Source organism: Ursus americanus, chromosome X (genome assembly GCF_024610735.1).
Source record: "Ursus americanus isolate L20-20 chromosome X, mUrsAme1.1.p, whole genome shotgun sequence".
NCBI lineage: Eukaryota > Metazoa > Chordata > Mammalia > Carnivora > Ursidae > Ursus > Ursus americanus.
The window spans coordinates 80,690,362-80,710,119 of record NC_142164.1 but is presented as its reverse complement, the minus strand read 5'-3'; the positions used below and the strand labels follow the sequence as shown (position 1 = coordinate 80,710,119).

At 45.5% G+C, this 19,758-nt stretch overlaps 1 protein-coding gene across 2 annotated transcripts in view; it reads right to left on the bottom strand.

The window, feature by feature from the left end:
- Nucleotides 1–2,695: 2,695 nt before the first annotated feature.
- Nucleotides 2,696–19,758, bottom strand: part of SHROOM4 (shroom family member 4) — a 250,480-nt gene continuing 233,417 nt past the window's right edge. For both annotated transcript variants that reach the window (XM_087859655.1, XM_045805131.2), the window contains 5 exons: nucleotides 16,497–17,291; nucleotides 12,817–12,966; nucleotides 11,768–11,948; nucleotides 7,560–7,829; nucleotides 2,696–6,348 (listed from right to left, as the gene is read on the bottom strand). In XM_087859655.1, the coding sequence (XP_087715781.1) occupies nucleotides 6,079–6,348; nucleotides 7,560–7,829; nucleotides 11,768–11,948; nucleotides 12,817–12,966; nucleotides 16,497–17,291 (1,666 nt within the window). In that variant the 3' untranslated portion in view covers nucleotides 2,696–6,078. The remainder of the gene's footprint in view (nucleotides 6,349–7,559; nucleotides 7,830–11,767; nucleotides 11,949–12,816; nucleotides 12,967–16,496; nucleotides 17,292–19,758) is intronic.

The window sequence follows — 19,758 nt, the reverse complement described above, 5'->3', positions numbered from 1 at the left end:
CTTATTGCCCGTTGCATATATTCTTTGGAGAAATTTCTATTCTGATCCTTTGCCCATTTTTTAGTTACTTATTTTTATTATTGAGTTGTAACAGTTCTTTATATGTTATGGATAAAAGTCTAATATTAAATATGTGATATGTGAATATTTTTCTGATTATGTGGATTATCTTTTCACTTTCTTGGTGGTATGGTTTGCAGCACAGAAGTTTTTAATTTTGATGTACTCTAATTTATTTGTATTTTCTTTTGCCACTTGTGCCTTTTGGAGTTCTAAGTAATCTTGCCTAACACAATTTCAAGATGATTTACTCCTATGCTTTCATTTAAGCGTTTTGTAATTTTTTTGTAAATGTGATTCTTACATTTACGTTTATAATCCTTTTTTAGTTAATTTTTGTGTGTGGTGTAGGGAAGGAGTCCAACTTCATTTTTTTCTGTGTGGGCACCCAATTGTCCCCACATCATTTGTTGAAAAACTATTTTTTCTCTATTTTTTATTGTCTTGGCACCTTTACTGAAAATTAACTGATCCTAAATATGAGGGCATCTTTTTTTTTTCAAGATTTTATTTGTTTACTTGACACAGAGAGAGAGAGCACAAGCAGAGGTAGTGGCAGGCAGAAGGAGAAGCAGGCTCCCTGCCCAGCAAGGAGCCCAATGCGGGACTCGACCCCAGGACCCTGGGATCATGACCCGAGGCGAAGGCAGATGCTTAACCACCTGAGCCACACAGGCACCTCTGAGGGTTTATTTCTGTACTTTCAATACTATTCTGTTTATTTACATGTCTATCTTTGTATGTGTACCACACTGTCTTGATTACTGTAGCTTTGTAGTAAGTTTTGAAATTAAGAAGTATGAATTCTCTGTTCTTTTTAAAGACTGTTTTGACTTGAGTCCCTTGCAATTTCATATGAACTGTAAGTTTGACTTTTTAATTTATGCAAAAAAGACAGCCAGGATTCTTCTAAAGATTGGATTGAATGTGTAGATCAATTTGGAGAGCACTGTCCTCTAAATACTAGACTTAGATTTTGTGTTTTTTTTGTTTTGTTTTTTTATAATAACATTTTTTTATTATATTATGTTAGTCACCATACAGTACATCCCTGGTTTTTGATGTAAAGTTCGATGATTCATTAGTTGCGTATAACACCCAGTGCACCATGCAATACGTGCCCTCCTTACTACCCATCACCAGCTTATCCCATTCCCCCACCCCTCTACCCTCTGAAGCCCTCAGTTTGTTTCTCAGAGTCCATAGTTTTAGATTTTAATCTAAGTTTTTAAATTTTATTTAATTTCTTTCAACATCTTATAGTCTCAGTATAAAATTCTTACACTTTTTTTTGTTAAATGTATTCCTAAGATTTCTGTTCTTATTGATGCTACTGTAGATGGAATTGTTTTCTTAATTTTATTTCCAGATTGTTGATTACTAGTGTGTAGAGATACAAGTGATTTTATGTATCAACCTTATATCCTGAAACCTTGTTGAACTCTTTTAGGTAGGTAGTTGTGAGCAGTATGAAAAGCTCAATAATATGCCTGGGATTACAAAAGAATGAATTAGATAAATCAGGACTAGAATAATAGGTTACCATGTACTGAGCATGTTTATGATAGGTTAATGCTTCTCAACCTTTAATATGCATGCATATAAATCTTCTGGAATTTAGTTAAAATTCAGACTGCTGTTAGTGGGTTTGGGGTGGGGCCAGGATTCCACCTTTCTAACAACTTCTCAGTAGATAGCTGGTAGCTTTCATTTGTTATTATTATTTTTTAAAGATTTTATTTATTTATTTGACAGAGAGAGCCAGCAAGAGAGGGAACACAAGCAGAGGGAGTGGGAGAGGAAGAAGCAGGTTTCCAGCGGAGCAGGGAGCCCGATGAGGGGCTAGATCCCAGGACCTTGGGATCACGCTCTGAGCCGAAGGCAGATGCTTAATGACTGAGCCACCCAGGTGCCCCTCATTTATTATTTTTAAGCCACAACTATGCAAGATATATATTATTATTTCCATCTTACAGATAAGAAAATAAACTCAAAAGTTGAGCAAATAACCCAGGTTCATAGAATAAGTGGCAAAACCAGGACTTGCACACAGTTCATGTTAATGCCAACTGGGCACTTTCCACTCTATCACACTGGCTATCTGGAATAGGAGGAGCTCACTTGGGATACAAACAATGTATACACTGAGGGAAAAGGCAAGCTTTTCAGGGTCAGAGTTGCTTCCTGGAGTGCACTTGGGTCTAAACCTTGAGGTTATCTTGGAGAGTCGATCAGTGAGAACCCTGCTTTCCAGGTTGCTAAGAGGAAATGTATGAGATTGGACTATCAGGTAGAAGATGATACTAGGAGACAGAACTCATGACTGGAGGGGGTCTGAAAGTGCCTCACCTCTCTGATCAGGCTATACTCCACAACTGGACTCTGTATACTGCTGAGGTCTATACTTGAGATTACACATATTGTTGACTCTTCCTGAATTCTAAATTATTTTACTGGGGTTAATGAATGGTATAGCATCAGTGCTATCCCTGAGGGACCAGGGTAAGAGTAGGGATATGGGTAAGGCTGTGGTCATATGGTTACATATTATAGATAGGTGACCAAATTCCTTTCCAATATTTTTCAGTAGAATATTAGAGAATTTTCATCACCTCAGTCAAAACACTTGAGATAATTTTTTTTGTCCTTAGCACCCTTTATTGAAGTATAACCCTTGATGACAATCCGGCAGGCATATCAATGTCAGCCAAGAAGGGAGTGGTGGAGGACACAATTGCAGAAACAATAAGATTCAGAAAAATAATAGCTTCACATGGCATAGATGACCCCCAACAGTTGTACAACAAACACTGGTTCTTTATCTATAGAAATTGCCCCCTGCCCCACCCCCCTCTAAAGATCTACTAATCTTCAAAGAATATAATACGCTGTTACAGAACTATTATTGGCATAGACGACTCCTTTGGCAAAGACAGTGGAAGTCACCAAGCTCCAGGCGGGAGGAAGTGGCCATAAATGTGCCCAGCTTCCTCCAGCTGGGACTTGCTGCTATGGGCAGAGCAGCACCTTCAGGGAGACTGGAGTTCAGGTTGTGGCTCTGGTGCCCCCGGGGCAGCTTTTTGACACCGGAGGTCAGGTGGAAAACAGAGCCTGAACCTGGCCTTGAAAAAGGCTTTTCTTCTTTCATCCTCTCACTTCCTCTGCTTCCAGTCTCTCGTTTCTAGAGTTTTGTGTTTAGTGTGTCTCTCTTGGGTTCCCCTGGAGCATTTACCACTAAACCCTGGCTGAGTCTGCAGCTCATGGGACGCCAGGAGATTCAATTACCCAGAGCCCAGGGTTGGGGTGGGGGAGTAAGAAGGGGCAAGTGATAGTAACCCTTGCACTGATTCCTCTCTTTCTATCAACCTATTACCCACTGGGGCCTGTATGAGTATCTGAAGGGAGAGGACAGAAGTCAAGACCAATGTCTGTCTTTGGGGAAATCCCTTGGCCTGCCTTCCAAACGGCTACCCCCTGCAGACCTTGCAAGAGGGCTGAGCCCAGGAAATGAGAACAAGGGAGAGACTGCATCTCAAGTAATACCACCAGCTCTGGAGCACTATCACTCACATCAGGAGCGCGGGGCATTAGTTCCTGTTTAGTAGCTCACTTTGTCTGCCAAGCTTCACTGCTCAGTAGAGTTTGGGGCTTATTTTATTAAGTGCTTTAGAAACCATCCTTCTGTGTGAAAATGAGCATCCTTGTGTTCTGATTCCAGCTCTAATCTCAGGTGGGATGAGGGACAAAAATAACACAGTCAATAGCACTTCTAGTGTGATAAATTTAATGTACAACCAATCTAACGCTGACTAGAAAAAGCCAGACCGTGGCCATCATGTCCAGGTAAGTGACCACTCTTTCCTGGGCCCGTGTTCCCAAAAAGCCGTTCTACCCCCCCATCTTAGAATGTTGGATTTTGTTGGCCTTACCCCCCAATACAGGACATCTCAACTTACTCCTTATTTATCTTAGAGCCTGTTTAAGAAAAAAAAAAGATGGCAACCACAGCTTCTATTCATAGCACTCCCCCACCTTCCTCAACCTTGGCTTGGGTAAGCCTAGCCCTTTACAAGCCATCAGCCCTTCCTGAATAGAGTAGACTTCTCCACTGGAGGGGAGAATGGCAGGTTGACATTTTCAACAGTGGTTCTGACAGCAGCAGTGTACTAAGAGCATACCCAGGGCCCCCCTCAGGACACCCTGCTGGCCAAGATTCTTCCATTGTTTCCAAATACAATTAAGAGGAAACGGAAGCTAGAGACCAGTATTTGTAGCAGTGGCAAAGTTCTTTGGCAAATTCTTTGGCTGAATGAGGCACCCCTGCTGCTATAGTTAACCTCCAAGTTCTCCTCCCCAGGAACTCAGCAGTAACTGGAAGAGATGCCAGCACTCACTGGGCAGGGCTGTGCAGCATGAATCATGGGCGCCAGTGAGCAAGGAACAAGGAATGGAGCTGGATAATAGGCTAGAGTTTGGCCACAACTCCTTTCCTGGCGTCGCCCACCTGAGGGCTTTTCCCATTTTCCAGGACAGAAACTGCCTGGTGGTGTCAGGACCTTGGCAACAACAGCAGCGTTAGTTGTTTGTGTGTCTAAGATCCTGGCTGGGTCGTAATTTGCTCTGGGCAGGGGTGGGGGGGTGGCCAGGGGGATGGCCCTGGCTGCAGCTTCTAGCTACCGTGAGTATCAGTTCCCTGAGTCAGGCCACAGGCTGGAGAAGGCAATTGTGAGATGGAAGATCTCTTCCTGAGCTCACTTCTACACAATTTCTTAGATGGGAGGTGGTAGAGAAATGGGTGAACCTTTGTCAGTTTCAGATTTCTTTGGTTTCAAGGGGAAAAAAAGGTAAGAAAAAAACAGAACTCTGTTGGGGAATGCTAAGTTTATGGGTATCCTGACTTCAAGGAAAGTATAGGGCCAGGCCATAGCAAGCTGAGTTCAAGGTGATAACTCCTTTCTTAGACACTGGTAGGCTTTGGTGGGAAGAATTCAAGGCTTTGGCATTCACTCATCTAGCCATGGTGACATTCAGGCTGATCTGCAGAAAACGCTATCCTTCTGGGATTACTTTTCCCTCTCCAACTCCCCTCTACTCACCTTCTTAGTTTAAAAAAAAAAGGAAAAAATCAAAACATAAAAATAAATAAAATCAAAAGGCCATTTAAAATACAACAAAGAACCCCTCACCCGAATAATGAAATGTGTATCCAACAGAAGTCAGTTTTAGTAGAGCTCTTAATGGTCCATAGTGTGAAGCCCTTAGGGTGGGAACCTATAACCCCCAGCAATGAAAGGCAGGAAGGGACAGGAAGCAGTAGGCCAAAAATCTTAGGACAGGAGGAGGGCCACACTAGCTAGGGCTGAGAGTAGGCCTCCTTCTCCCTCAACAAGATGCTGGGGAAGGGGGGGGTGGAGCCAATTCCTTTAAGCCTGGCTCCTGCAGGGGCACCTAGGGATTCCCAATCTCTGCTCACATTCTGTTTCGTGTAATTTCTCCTTCTGTGCTTCCTCCCACTGTAAAGCTTACGTGAGGCCCTTAAGTTGCTGGGGAGTGATGCCCTCAAGACAGCCAGATCTCTGTGGGAAATGGCTGCGCCACGAGCCTTGGGAAGAATGGAGCTGCCCACGCAGCTTCTCTCTGAGCCTTGAGAGGCTGGCTGTGGCGTGGGTGGGTGGTGAGGGCACGATGTCTTTGGAGTCCTTGTACCAAGAAGAATGAAGGCACTTCGTTGGTTCCATGTGCGGTGCATGTTTGCCTGTGCAAACGGTGGGAAGGAGAGTGTGGTTGTCTAATCACACCTTGCTGCAGGCACCTCCTACTTCTTGCTGCTGCTCCCTAGGGTAGCAGTGTGGGGCCTCCTCAGGGACTCCCGGCTGGTTGGGAGCAGTGCTAGGTAAGGGGCAGTGAGAGGTGTCCAAGGTAGAGGCTATGGGACAAACTGCTAACTAACTGCTGGCTACTTGCTAACACAACTGCTAACAGGCTGGGCAGGGACGGCGTGTCAGTCTGCTGGTGGAATCAGAAATTGCTGGGCCCCAGGAGTAGGCTCTCCCTGAGACATTTGAGCTGCTCTTCCCCAAGCTTGATCTTCTCTTCCAGCTCTCGCTGTTCGATGATGAGAGCAGATTTCATCTTCACAAAGTGCTGGTAATCTTGGAGCTGGTCCTGAGGCAGGTAGCGGGAGACCATGTCGAACACCAGCTTCTCCCGGCGGTCCACATGCTCCTTCAGCTCCTTGGCATCCGCCAGCTGCCCTGTCAGCTGCTGCTTCTTCTCTATCAGCACCAGCTGAGGAATCAGGTAGACCAATTAAGAGCCATCCCAGTTACCAGTCGGCTGCGTAACCCACGGCTTCAGCAGCAACGCTGCCGCCAACAGCTCCCCACTCAGCTAATTGATCAGTCCTAGATCTCCTGCCCTGAAGTGTACCTGCATGCAAAAGCCCTCCTTTCCTACAGCAGCGGGGAGGATGAACACAACAGTGATTCTGGACAGGGCGGTGAGCATGCACTCCTTCCCATCCCGAAGAAGCTGTCTTTAATCCATGGACCACCTCCGGGGTTAGGGTGGGGGAGGGCTCTGGCAAAGCCAGCTCATGCCCCTTCCGGCACGCGAACAAGGATCCCTGGGTGCGTGTCTCCGTGCGAGGGTACATGCATGAGTGTGTATATCCGTGTGTGTACGCATATGCGTATGTGCCTCTTATTGTGGATTCCGATTTGTATCCCAAACCACATGCGTGTGGAAGGGTAATGCACTTTTGGTTCAGGGATGTATGCAGAGTGGTCCAACCTGTGAAACTGACAGCTACTTGGTGAGACCTCGTCCTCCAACTCGGAGAGAAAGTGAGGTGAAATTGCTGCTGCTGCTGCTGCTACTACTCTTACTACCACTATCACTATCAATACTACTACTATTACTGCTACTACAATTACTATTACTACGATGACTGCTACTACTACTGGCAGGTAGCACTCATTCAGTGTTTAACCTGTTCCAGGCCCTGTTCTAAGTAATTAATACAGATTATCTAATTTATTTATTTTTAAAGGATTTTATTTATTTATTTGAGAGAGGAGGGGGAGAGGGGATAAGAGAGCACTGAGGGAGAGGGAGAAGCAGACTCCCCGCTGAGCAGGGAGCCCGATGTGGGACTCGCTCTCAGGACCCCAAGATCATGACCTGAGCAGAAGGCAGATGCTTAACTGACTGAGCTACCCAGGCGCCCTGAATCATCTAATTTAATTCTTACAACACCATGAGGTATAGGTAGTGCGTTTTCAAAGAGACTGAGACAGAGTATGGGTAAGCAAGCTGCCCACAGTCACACAGCTAATTATTGGTAGAGCCAGAATTTCCAGGCACTTCAAAGCCAGTGCCCACAACTCTTAACACTGTGCTTTACTCTCTCCCAGATGAGCCAAGCTTGAAAGAGGGAGCCTCGAGAAGGAACAGATGGCATTTCCCTCCATCCACACCCCAGAGACCCCCAACTCTACCTTTTCCTGGTTGGCCTCTGAATCGATGCTGTTGAGAGCATTCTCCACCCGGGCCAGTCGTCCAGAGAGGGACAGCAACAGGTTGACCACTTTGTCCAGGTCCCCGATAAACAAACGGTATTTTTCAAACTCATTGGATTTACAGACCGCCTTTAGGTTGGCCTCCACCTCCTCCCCCAGGGCGGAATTGGCACTGATGTCCTCTAGCAGTCCTCGCTGGGCCTCCCGCAGGACGGAAAGCTTTCTGCTGATGCTTTCAATAAGCTGTATCTAGGGGAAGTCAACAGGAGAAGGCAAAGGATGAGAATGGGGACTGACAGACACTGAACTGTGCCTGTAAGCTCTGTTTTGGGATCCCTGAAACAGGTGGCAGCTCTACCCGCCATCAGAAACAAAGGAAGCCCGAGCAAGTCTCGAGCAAGTCCAGCTTTCCGCACAGGCGCCCCCTCTCCCATCTCTTCAGATCCCATAGGAATCAGTCACCACCAAACTTCTTCTTGGCCTCAGATAAGTGGTACCCAGGGGCTAATTCTCATTTGCCAGATGTGACTGAATAAATACTTGCTGAGACCATTTAATAAACAGGCATTGGAAAGCTTGTGAGACCCCAGGTTGCAAAAGCATCATCAACAAGCATTTGCCTCCAGCGTCATTGATTCTCCTTCAATCCACTGAAGTGCCTCTTGTGTGAGTGACGCTGCTGGCTCTTCACCGCCCCCCCCGCCCCCCGCTTGGCTTTGGAGGCCTTTTGGCTTTTTGACCGTGAGTTCTGAAGTCCCGGTGACTAGGTTCAACTTCTAGTTCTGCCACCTCCCTGGCTGTGTGACCTTGGGTGAATTTCTTTATGGAGTTTTACACTCTGGATCTGCAGAATGGGCATCAGTGCAGTACCCACTTCATTGAATGACAGGATGCATGCAAAGGACTTAGCAGGGACCAAGTGTTTAATAAAGGCTGGTGGCTGTTGCCATCCTTCAGCCAGGCCCCACACTACCATTCCAATCTCAAGGCTCTGAGCCTTTCCAGATGGGCCCCTCATTCCACCTGCATTTACAACACTCGTCCTTGCGTTCCTGATTTGCTTTATGCAGTTCTACATGCTCTCCGTCGCTTCCTTCACTTTGGCTATTCCCCTTCTTTCTTCAGAGCCCAGCTTTGCTCCTTTCCTCCGTGCAGGAAGCTTCTGCCCCCATACCCCTTCTCTCAATGATCTCTTTCTTTTCTGAACTCTCCTGCCTGTCAGAAATAGAAAGCTAGAGTGTAATTTGAAGTTGTTCATTCCCTGTTTCACGTTGAGTGCATCTGATCCCTCTCCTACTGATGATAAGTTTTTTTTAAAAAAAGATCTTATTTATTTATTTGAGTGAGACAGAGAGAGAGCAGGCATGCGCGAGAAAGCACAAGCAGGGGGAGCGCCAGGCCAAGGGAGAAGCAGACTCCTGCTGAGCAGGGAGCCTGATATGGGGCTCGATCCCAGGACACCTGGATCATGACCTGAGCCAAAGGCAGACGCTTCACCGACTGAACCACCCACGCGCCCTGATGATAAGTTTCTTAAAGGAAGCTCTGCCTGTGTCTTCTGATCTGTCTTCCCTGTGGGTGCAACCAGTTCTGGAACTCCACTCACAGGAACGTAGTGTGATAGAGCAGCCGTTGGAGTCAGAGATGCCTGAATTCTAATTCCACCCCCTCCAAACTGTGTGACCTTGGGCAAGATACCCAATCTCACGGAGTCTTTTGTTTCTTCATCTGTAAACTGGAGAAGCTTCTCTTCTCCTCCCCCACCCTGCTACCGTGGTGAGACTTAAATGGGATCACAGAAGTAAAATGCTTAGTATTGTGCCTGGCAACTTACGTGCTCAATACCTGTTTAGTGCTGCTGCTGCTGCTGCTGCTGTTGTTGTCATTATTATTATTACCAGGCACTCCAAGCTAGTAGACGCTTGTCTGGCGCACAGTCCGAACAAGAAGTGAGCCGCCCCAGGGGGCTCACAGCCTTTGCAGTCAGCATCGCATTGTGATTGAGAGGATGGACTCGAGCGCCAGACTCCTTGGGTTTGAACCCCAGTTCTGCCGCAAAGCACCAGTGTGCCCTTGAGCAAATCACTCACCCTTTCCATGCTTCAATTTCCCCACCTAAAAAATGGGCTAACAATAGCACCAACCTCAATAGTATAGTTCTGAGAATGAAATGAGTTAATACAGGTTACACGCTTAGAACAGTATCTCGTATCTTGTATATATATATACTGAAGTGTGCTTCAGTGTGTGTTTTTTTTCATAATTTTTTTTAGAGAGAGAGAGGGAGAGAGAGTGCATGTGAGCAGAGGGGAAAGGGCAGAGAGAGAATCTTAAGCAGGCTCCATGCCCAGCGTGCAGCCCGACGCAGGGCTCCATCTCATGACCCTGAGATCGTGACCTGAGCTGAAACCAAGAGCCAGGTGCTTAACCAACTGAGTCACTCATGCGCCCTGCTTCAGGGTTTGTTTTATTATTCACACCCAGGTACTCTGGGACCACAGGCTCATAGTTTTCTAGCATGTGCTCCTTTCGAATAGTTTATTTAGAAATTTCCAAAAGTGTACAAGAAATGTCCCAAGAGAGCCTGCTTTGGGTCCAGAGCCTGGTATCTATTTCAGAACTGGCCAGAAGTCAGGAGATCACTATGATCTTAAGTCTGAAGTGTCATAGGTTTACATGTAGGGAAAATTCTAAAACCCACTGGGAATTAGGGATCAATGATATGAATGAGGCAAAACAGTTAAATGCCAGGATGCTCCCAGTTATATCCCTGCCCTCTGTTCCCCAAACAAAACTCAATGCCAGGGACAAAGGAGGCCTGGGGGCCAAACGATCAACTTGGAAAATCACCTACCCACCCTCGCACTTCAGTTCCATCGTCCCACGGATCTGGAAAGATGCAAGTGAGGAGAGCCCTTTGTTTCTTGGCACCTGCCTTTGCAACCTGCACTTCAGTCCTGGGGAAAGTGCAGTGGATGGAGCTGAGGAGTCAGCAGAGACCCAGCTAGAGCTGAGTTGCTTTTCTAGGATATTGCAATTTGGTGACTTTCTTCACCTGTCTTCCTCAGACAACAGCTGTCCTAGCTCCCCCACAATCACTTCAAATCACTACCTGCTGTTCCGTGATTTGCCATTTCTGATCATTTTTCTCTTTTCCTGGTCAGACTCTTATTAGGTTTGCTTCTAATAGAAAGGTCCTGAGTAAGCCGGGAGCAGCCTTGCCACACTCAGGGAACACAGAATCCAAGGAGGCAGGCATCTGGATCAATACAACTTTGATACCACCATGCTTCCAATTCTTTCCCTGACATTTTGCTTCAGATTTGAAAGTGGTGGGGGGTCTCCTGCAAATGGCCTCCAGCTTTCCTACAGGTCATGTCCTGAATGAGAAGCATGGGCAGAGGAGCAATTTACATTGAGTTCAGATGTTCACAAAGTGGTAAATTAGGCCTTTGGGGTTGCCGTGGAAACCCCGTTTGCTTACGAAATAAAAAGGGTAAGTGCAGGGAGGGCAAAGTGATTCCAGGAATTTGATTAGAAAACTAGCCTAGTGATGCTTACAGGAATAAGGGGAGGCTTTGAAACAACAACATCATTTCTGTCGCTCATTCTAGTATTTTTAAGAGATTATTGATTATTCTCACAAATAAATACTAAAATTTACCAGCCTCTAATTTCTCCTTTTTTTGGCTTAGTCTCTTCCCTCTTCCAGAAAATTACACAGAGAATACAATCACTGGCTGCTATTGGTTTGAGCTCACTGGCAAAAACTCTGATGTGCCATGGGCGGCGACTTACTTACAAGGCTGGCTTATTTCAGAGGGACAGCACGATAAAGCAGAAAGTGAGACGGTCTTGACTTCAAGTCCTGGATCTACCACTGGGTCTATAACCCTGGGCAACCTAAACCTCTTAAGTGGTAAAAAATGGGATCACTGTCCAGTTGTTTTAAGGATTCGAGAGACACAGTGATGATGATAATGATGATTCTATTACTATCATTACTATTATTGGCTGGATCAAAAAGAGACTGGAGTTACATTTGTGAGGAACCTAGAGAGGCTATTTGATGTCCATACTGAAGACACAGGGATGCACCAAGTTGTTCTGGAGAGCGTAGAGGGCAGGTCAACCTCCAGACGTGCAAACTAAATGCTGGAAATCTAAGGCATATCAGAAAACTTCACCTTTTTTTGAGCCAGTTCGTGGTCAACTTCTTCCTCTCCCAGGCCAATCTCTGCCATCTCGGGTTGGTCTTTCAACTTGTTCAACAGTTCTGCCTTGGCCACAGAAATATTGTAATAAGCTGAGTAAGAGGTAGGGATCCCTGGAGGCCCTGGAGGAGGTGAGAAGTGCTGAAATTCTGGTCTGTGGAAACAAAGAATAACCATTTAAGCACCTCAGTTAAGAGGCTCCTGACCCTTCTGCTTCTTAATTTCCCCATTTGTGAAAATGGGACACTGCTTCACCAAGGAGCTATGGAATAAGGAAATGATAGACCAGGAAACACTGTTGAAAAATGGGCTGCATGAAGATTACCCAGAAGACAAGGCAAGGCCAACTTTGAGAACTTAGAAGACTATTTCTATGCCCCTGACTTCAACAGGTAGGGGAACTTCTTTAGGGATGATTTGGTTTGGTCAGAGCCCCACTAAGATCCAGAAAAACTGGCAGGCCCCAAAGTTCTGTGATTCTGATCTTCCATGACTCCCCTCAGTTCATGGCCCCAGCATATGAATCCCCAGGGAGGGAGGAGGTGGTAGGGATCTATCTGAGACCTTAGCTATTCCTCCTCCAAGACTGCTGGCTTCCCTCCTACCCAGCCTGCACCGCTGCTCACTCCAGCTGTATCTAGGCTGCTTGCTTATACAAAGGCACCCCATGGCTTTTCTGGACCCTCTCATAATTTCTTCTTTCCTGGTAGTGCCACTCCTGCTTGAAATGACCCCTCCGCTGCAGATCTGCCACAGCAAAGAGGTCACCCAGGACCTCAACAGTGGTCACCATGCTGGAGGCTGGGGTTAACACCCCTGCCAGGGACTTGTCACAGCCTACCACATCTCTCATGAGCTCCTCTGAGACCGCCTGTGAGGCAGGCCTTCGGCCTGGGGAGGGATAGCATCTCTCCACTTCTGGCATATCCCCAGTGGCCCCAGCCTCCTCCATGGTTGCAGAATGAAATGGGGGAAAAATGGAACCAGTGGCACCCAGGGGCTTGACAAGTGTAGCGGCAGACCCTGTTGTCTTGGGTTCACTGAAGCCCGCAGGGCTGAGGTGCTGCTTCTCAGGGCCCCAGCTCGTGAAAGAGAACTGCTCCTCAGGGGAGAAGTAGCCCCGGCTCCACGCTGGCTTGGGTTTGGACTCTTCTGCCATCAAGGCTTCTGGTCTGGTGTGAGGAAGGAAACAAAGATAAATGCTTTAATGCCAGGTTTCAGGGATGGAAGGGTGAATAATTCCACCCATGGTTTATGCAAGAGGGAGGACCCCCCCGCCACTATATTCTTGTTGTCTACCAGCCACCCCTACCCTCCACCTGTCCATGTCACTGCCCCTTTGCTAACCTCTAGCTGTTTGAAAGGAAAAATAGGAGAAACTCATTAGTCATTTTTGCAGCTACTTGCAGCTCTTAGATAAAGGTCAAAAATAATGGTTAAAAGGCTCCACAGCTATTTACTGATTCATGCTATGTTGTCTCCTAATTCACCACACAAAAGAAACTTGGGCGGGCCAGTATTCTTCATCCTAGGTATTCATTTTGCATGTGGGTTTTTAAGCTAATAATGCTAATAAGCGAACAATACTAGCTAATATTTGCGCACGGCTTACCATGTCCTAGAAGCTGTCTTAAGATGTGTTTTTCTGATGTGCGCCTGTGTGTGTGTGTGTGTGTGTGTGTGTGTGTGTGTGTGTAGACAGAGATAAAAAATTTAATGCTCATGACAACCATTTTACAGACAAGGAACATGACTCACTGAGAGGGAAAGTAACTTCCCCAAGGTCACCAGACAGTAAATGACAGACCCATGATTTAGACCCAGGTGACCTAACTCCAGAATCTATACTTTTAGCCACTCTGCTATTACTGCCAAAGGGACAACTTGACATCATATAAAACCTTGCATGTAAGGAATTTTCTGGCTGGACTATATCTACATTAGCAGACAAGAGAGAATATTCTGGAGGGAATATGAATTTATGAACTTAGGGAATTCTTATCTATAAGAAAAAATATTTAGGGCATGTGTGAGAGAGTTCTGAATCTGAAAGTGTTGAAAGAAAGTACAGAATTAAGGGGGAAAAAAGGATGTGGCTGTATGTCAGTTATATCTCAATAAAACTGGAAATATTTTTTTAAAAGAATATGCTAATTATAGACTCAGATCGCAGTGGACACAGCCCTGTACCCTATCCCAGTGTATCATATTAAGCATTATGTCCTAGTGCTCCTGTCCTCATAATCTCCACTAATAGGGCAGGAGTTACAGGAGATCTATGACAACATAATCTGCATTTGATAATGAACACTGAAGCAAAAACCAGATTCCTTCTGCAGAGCCCTGAGAGGAAACGCATAGAGTTCAGAAAGCAAACTATACCTGTACTCAAATCAGTTAGGAGACTTAACCAACACTTGAAAATTCCACTAACCTGCTTTTATATGTATCCCAGCCTTTTGTCACTGAATAGTATGTGGGTTATAGAGATGTTCTGGTTTGACTTGGCTGAAATTAGGATGTCTCTTTTTTTTGCATTTTAGATTCAAAACATGATACATCTACTTGCCCCTAACACTTCTCCCTTACAAAATCTTAAAGCTGCTTCCTTCTGGTTAGACCCCTATGCTCTCCCAGGGTCTGGGATAGGATCTTGAGGAGCCCAGAGATCCTGGGGGGATGTAATGGGCACAGGGAGCCAGACGGCTTTGGTTCTAACTATCTGTGATCTTCTGCAGGTTACTTTGGCCCCCCTGTGCCACACTTTTCTCACCTAAAAGATGTAGGACACTAATAATGTCTACTTCATAGGTGGGTTGTGAAGATTAAATCCATCAACACATGAAAGTGCTTAGAACAATGCTTGGCTCATAGGAAGCAGGCAAAAAATATTAGCTTTGTTGGGAATAATGCTGTTCCTTAAATCCACATCATTCAAAAAGGCATCTATAATTGATTTTCTGCAGCCACAGCCAGCTAGGGCTGTGTGCAAACAGATGTTTCCCCTTGCATCCTATAGTCATTAAAAAAAATTAATCTCTGGAACGAGTTACAAGATCTCTAGTAATAGCAGTTTCCTTCTCTCTGGCCAAGGCGCCAAGGTGAATGGAGGTACATAAAAGGAGGAAGGACTGGGAGGCTGAAAGGGGCAAGTCTGGGGCCTGTAACTACGACCTCCGGGACACCTACAGGGGCCAAGAGGGCCGCGTACAGGCCTGGCCTGTTGTGAGAACAAGATCTCTCAGAGAGAGGCCGCCTCAGACAGCAAATGAAGCACAGCTTTAGAGTCACACAGGTCTAGCTTTGGAATCGGAGTCTGTCAGTCCCTTATTTTCCTCAGCCGTAGTTTCTTTATCTGGCAAGTGGGAATCATGCGTCAAACGGCCCACAGGGCTGCTGGGAGGTTAGATGAAATAATGGGTATAAAATGACTGGCGTGGTGTGGCACACAGCAAACGCTCCATACACGTTCAGCCGTTTGTTAATTCATTCTGTCTTCTTAAATGTTCAGTGCCTACTATATGCTAGGTCACCTTCCCTTCTCCCTGCCGTGACAGGGAACAACCACAGTCACTTTCCACAACGTGTTTTCTAATTACAGTAAGAATGCTCCCCAGCTAGAAGGACAGCTTGAGAAGCGGCCGTGAGGGCTCTGATGAGAGAGTCTCACAGGGTCTAGGAGCTGTGTGTGGCACCTTGTGCTGGAAAACTTCTCAGCTAGTTCCAGATTGCCAGGTAAAGGAGTTGTGCGTGGGTAAAAGACATGAAAACAACGTATTCCTAATAGCAACGAGTCTCAGGCAAGTGCCTTCTATAAAGGGATTTAAAGAAAGCACTTACAGGATAGATACCTGCCCCCCACCCTCTCCCCCAGCAGAGTGTGGGCTGAGCTCTCAGCAGGATGACCAGCAGAGCTAAGGCCAGAGCTCTTTTGCTTTGGAGCCAAGAGGACAACCACCAGGCACTGGAGGCCACACAGATGAGTTTTGGCACAGTGAGGCAAACAGACACCAGCAGCCCCATGGCTAGACTACACTCCTGCTTTGGCCTCCCTGCCTGGGCAGCTCCCCCATCAACTACCAAAGCAAATGCAAAGAGGCGGGGGGACAGGGCTGCAGGTGATGGAAAAAGTGGAAGAGGAAAAGAGTGCCCTTAGCTGTTGTAAGGAACGAGCGGAGCATAAAGTGCCCACCCCCAGGAACACCTGGGAGAAGAGTTTAGAAGCCCAGGCAGGTCCTAGAACAGAGGCAGGTCAGGGTATGAGCTGGCCTCTCCTTCTAGAGCGAGAGCAAAAGAAAAGGCAGGAAAGGGCCTGAGCCAGGCTTTGGGGAAATGCCAGGAGGCAACAAGGGTTTAATGCCTTCTGGCTCAGGGGCCTGAAACCGATGCATACCTTAAAGGCAAACCGAGCAATAAGATAGTATTTTGACAGTGATATTTAAGAACATCAACAATGACCATTTACCAAGCACCTACTATGAGCTACACACAGGGCTCTCTACTTTATAGAGATTATCTTCATCTTTACAACAACCATATGGAATGGGTATCATCATGCCCGTTTTCCTGGTGAGAGAAATGTGAGGCTGGGAACGTTTTAATTAATTGACTAAGCCAAGGTCACACAGCTGGTAAACGGTGGAGGTGAAGTTCAAACTCATGCTGCAACCGCTTCGGGGACCTTCCTTTCATGAGGACTTACTTGGGGGAATCAGTGGTCTCCTTCTCTGATGTCCTCCAAAGCCCACCCGTACCATAACAGCAAGGGGGCTGAGCCTTCTCAGGTTGAGATCCCAAGTGGCCCCTAATTGGAGGCAGGAAATCGCTGGGATGGAGACCAAAAGATTCTTGCTCTGCTGGGAGGCTTTGGGAGCTCTGCCTCGAAGCCTCCAAGTGGCCAAAGCCCAGGGGTTGTGGCTGCTCCAGGACCTCTTCAGGGTTGAGGGCACCCGTACCAGTGGTTTCTGAGCTGAAATACTGGGGTGGCAGCTCCTCCTCCTCCCCCTCCTCCTCCTCTCCTTCCTCCTCTTCTTCCTCTTCTTCCTCCTCTTCCTCCTCCTCTTGCTGCTGCTGCTGCTGCTGCTGCTGCTGCTGCTGCTGGGCTGCCCGGAAAAGCCTGTACTTCTCCCAGTTGGGAGGAGGAGGGCGAGGAGGAGGAAAGGCCTTCTTCCTGGCTCCCAGAGGATCCGGCTGGGTCTCATCAACTTTGGTAAAGAGCTCCCTCCTATGCTGCCCCCAGGCCCGGGAGCTCTGCGGCTCCAAGCTGATGTGGCTCTCTGAGAAGGCACGGCTACGCAGTGGGCGGGGCATGGAGGCCGGGGAGCTCCCCTCCTCGTAAACAGAAGTTTCCTCTGTTTTTTTCGAGGAGTGCTTGAAGTCTCCGAGAAGGTCAAGGGAAGACATCGCTCGGTAGCTTGACAAGTCCAGTGCTGGGTTCTCAAGGCAAGGGTGGAATGGGGTTGCCCACGAAAAGCTAGCCTTGGAATGAGCCATTTCCCTGCAAAACAGCAAAGATGAGGATTGTGTAAAACGAGCAAGTTGTAGATGGCCCCGTGTTTTGGATAAATCATTTCTGCAAACTTTAAGACGGCCATAGAACAATGCAAATGTATGTAGTAAACGCAATCATAAGAATAGTAACAGTAACATATCATATTGATAGCTAACACTTATTAAGTATGTACTAAATGCCAGGCACTGTTTTAAGGGCTTTCCATGTCTTAACTTAGTTAATGCTCACAATGACCCCAGGAGGTAGCTATTATTATCGTCCCAATTTTATAGCCAGGAAAACTGAGGCACGGACAGGTTAAGTAACTTGCTCTGGGTCATAAAGCTGGTAAGTGGTAGAGCTAGGATTTGAACCCGGACAGCCTAGCTCCAAAGACTGGATACACACACTACCCCACTCCGTAGCACTCAGATTGAATGTGCTGCGTACTGGGGCTTACGAGTCTGGTTATCCTGTTACATTGTTTTTGTTTTCTTTGTTTTTAATCACGAAAAATCTTAAATATTTAGAAACATGCAGAGATTGCTATAATAAATATTCATGTTCCCACCTACTGCCCCAGGATTAGCTCATTTTAATACTCTGCCATCTATACCTGATGATTTTTTTAAAAGAAATACATAAAACCCTTTGTTTCACTCCCCACTTCCATTCCCCTGCTGCCTCTCCAGATACAAGCTGTATCGTGAATTTGACATGCTTTCTGCCCGTGTTTTTATACTTGTATCAAAAAATATCAAGCAGGCAATTCACAAATATCTACAATTTTGGGTTTAAAATAGCTCCTTCTAATGCAATTCTAGTCAGAATTCTCAACAGGAATTTTTAACTACAGCATTTTTTATTAACTTGCAACATAAAGTAAGATATAATATTAAAAAGTATTTTGCTACAGAAGAAATGGGGGTACGGGATTAGGCATATTATAAAACAATTATAATTAAAACAGTGTGTTACTGATTAATAGAACAGAATGAAAACTCCAGAAACACATCAAACTATCTATAAAAACAATGTATATAATTCACCTTCCATAACAAGGAGATAAAGAATGATTCTTTAAAAAATGCTTTTGAGATAACTGCAGAGCAGTGATATTTGCAGTTGCACCCTATATTATGTACCAAAATAAATTCCAGATTCAAGAGTAAGGGTGTGTGTGTGTGTGTGTATTTTAATGTATGTGTTATATGAGAATACATGTATATATATTCTATGTTTATAAGGAAAAAACTATCAGAAGATTAAAAAGACTGTCACTTGTGAGGCAAAATGAGATTCTCAAATTATAAGCAATAGAAAAAATATCCAAGGAAAGATGTCCGGGTTGATTTAAATATGTACAATAAAAGGCATAAAAAGTCAAACTTCTGTATACTAAAGAGTGACCAAAGTCAAAGGACGGCTCTTTAGTCTCAGAGGATAAAGAGTTAAACCCTCTAAACCAGAAGATCTGGTTTCCTGCTGTAGCCTGTGAGCAAACAGCATCATGCTAAGTACTGCCTAGTGACAGGAAATTCCAGCGGTTCAATTAAATCATCAGACAGAATACCCATTCAATAGCCATACTGAAGACTGAGAATATTTCCTTAAAAAAATAATCATACACATAATAGTAGCCAAGCTTAGATAGAATGAAGAACCAAATCTCCTTCAGTCGGCTCATCTCCAGTTCCCATTGTGGCTAGCTCGTCACTCACATGGATCGGAAATTCACCTCCACACGTCCACACTCCCTTCTCATTTCGGCCTTCGCCCACCTAGAATTCCTTAAGATGATAAGTTCCTCCTTGTGTGCAAAGCGTTCCACCTGGCATTTCCTCCAGCAGGAAACAAACAAGGTGGTGAGTGGAGAGTAAAAGGTTGTCAAATGCTATCAGGCGGAGGATTTTCCTGACCACCTTCTCTCAAATAGAGATGACTTATCCTTCACTATTCTTTTTCTATTTTGTTCTTTCTCAGAACACACATCCCCACTTAATATATATCACATACTTACTTTTTTACTTGTTTATTTTGTGCTTCACTCTCTAACTAAAATGTAAGCTCCATGAGGCAGGGATCTTATGTGTCTTGTTTATTTAGTACCTAGTGCCTGGCACTCAGTAGGCATTTAATAAATTTTGTTTAATAAATGAATGAATGAATGAATGAATAGAAATATCATATGATCCAGTCATTCCATTAGGTATTTACCCAAAGAAAATGAAGAGACTAATTTGAAAAGATATATGCCCCCCTATGTTCACTGCAGCATTATTTACAATAGCCAAGATATGGAAACCCAAGTGTCATCAACAGATGAATGGATAAGGAAGACGAATGGATAAAAGATGGTCCAACACACACACGCAAATATTACTCAGCCATAAAAAAGGATGAGATCTTGCCATTTGCAACAGTACAGGTGGACCTAGAGGGTGTTATGCTAAGTGAAATAAGTCAGATAGAG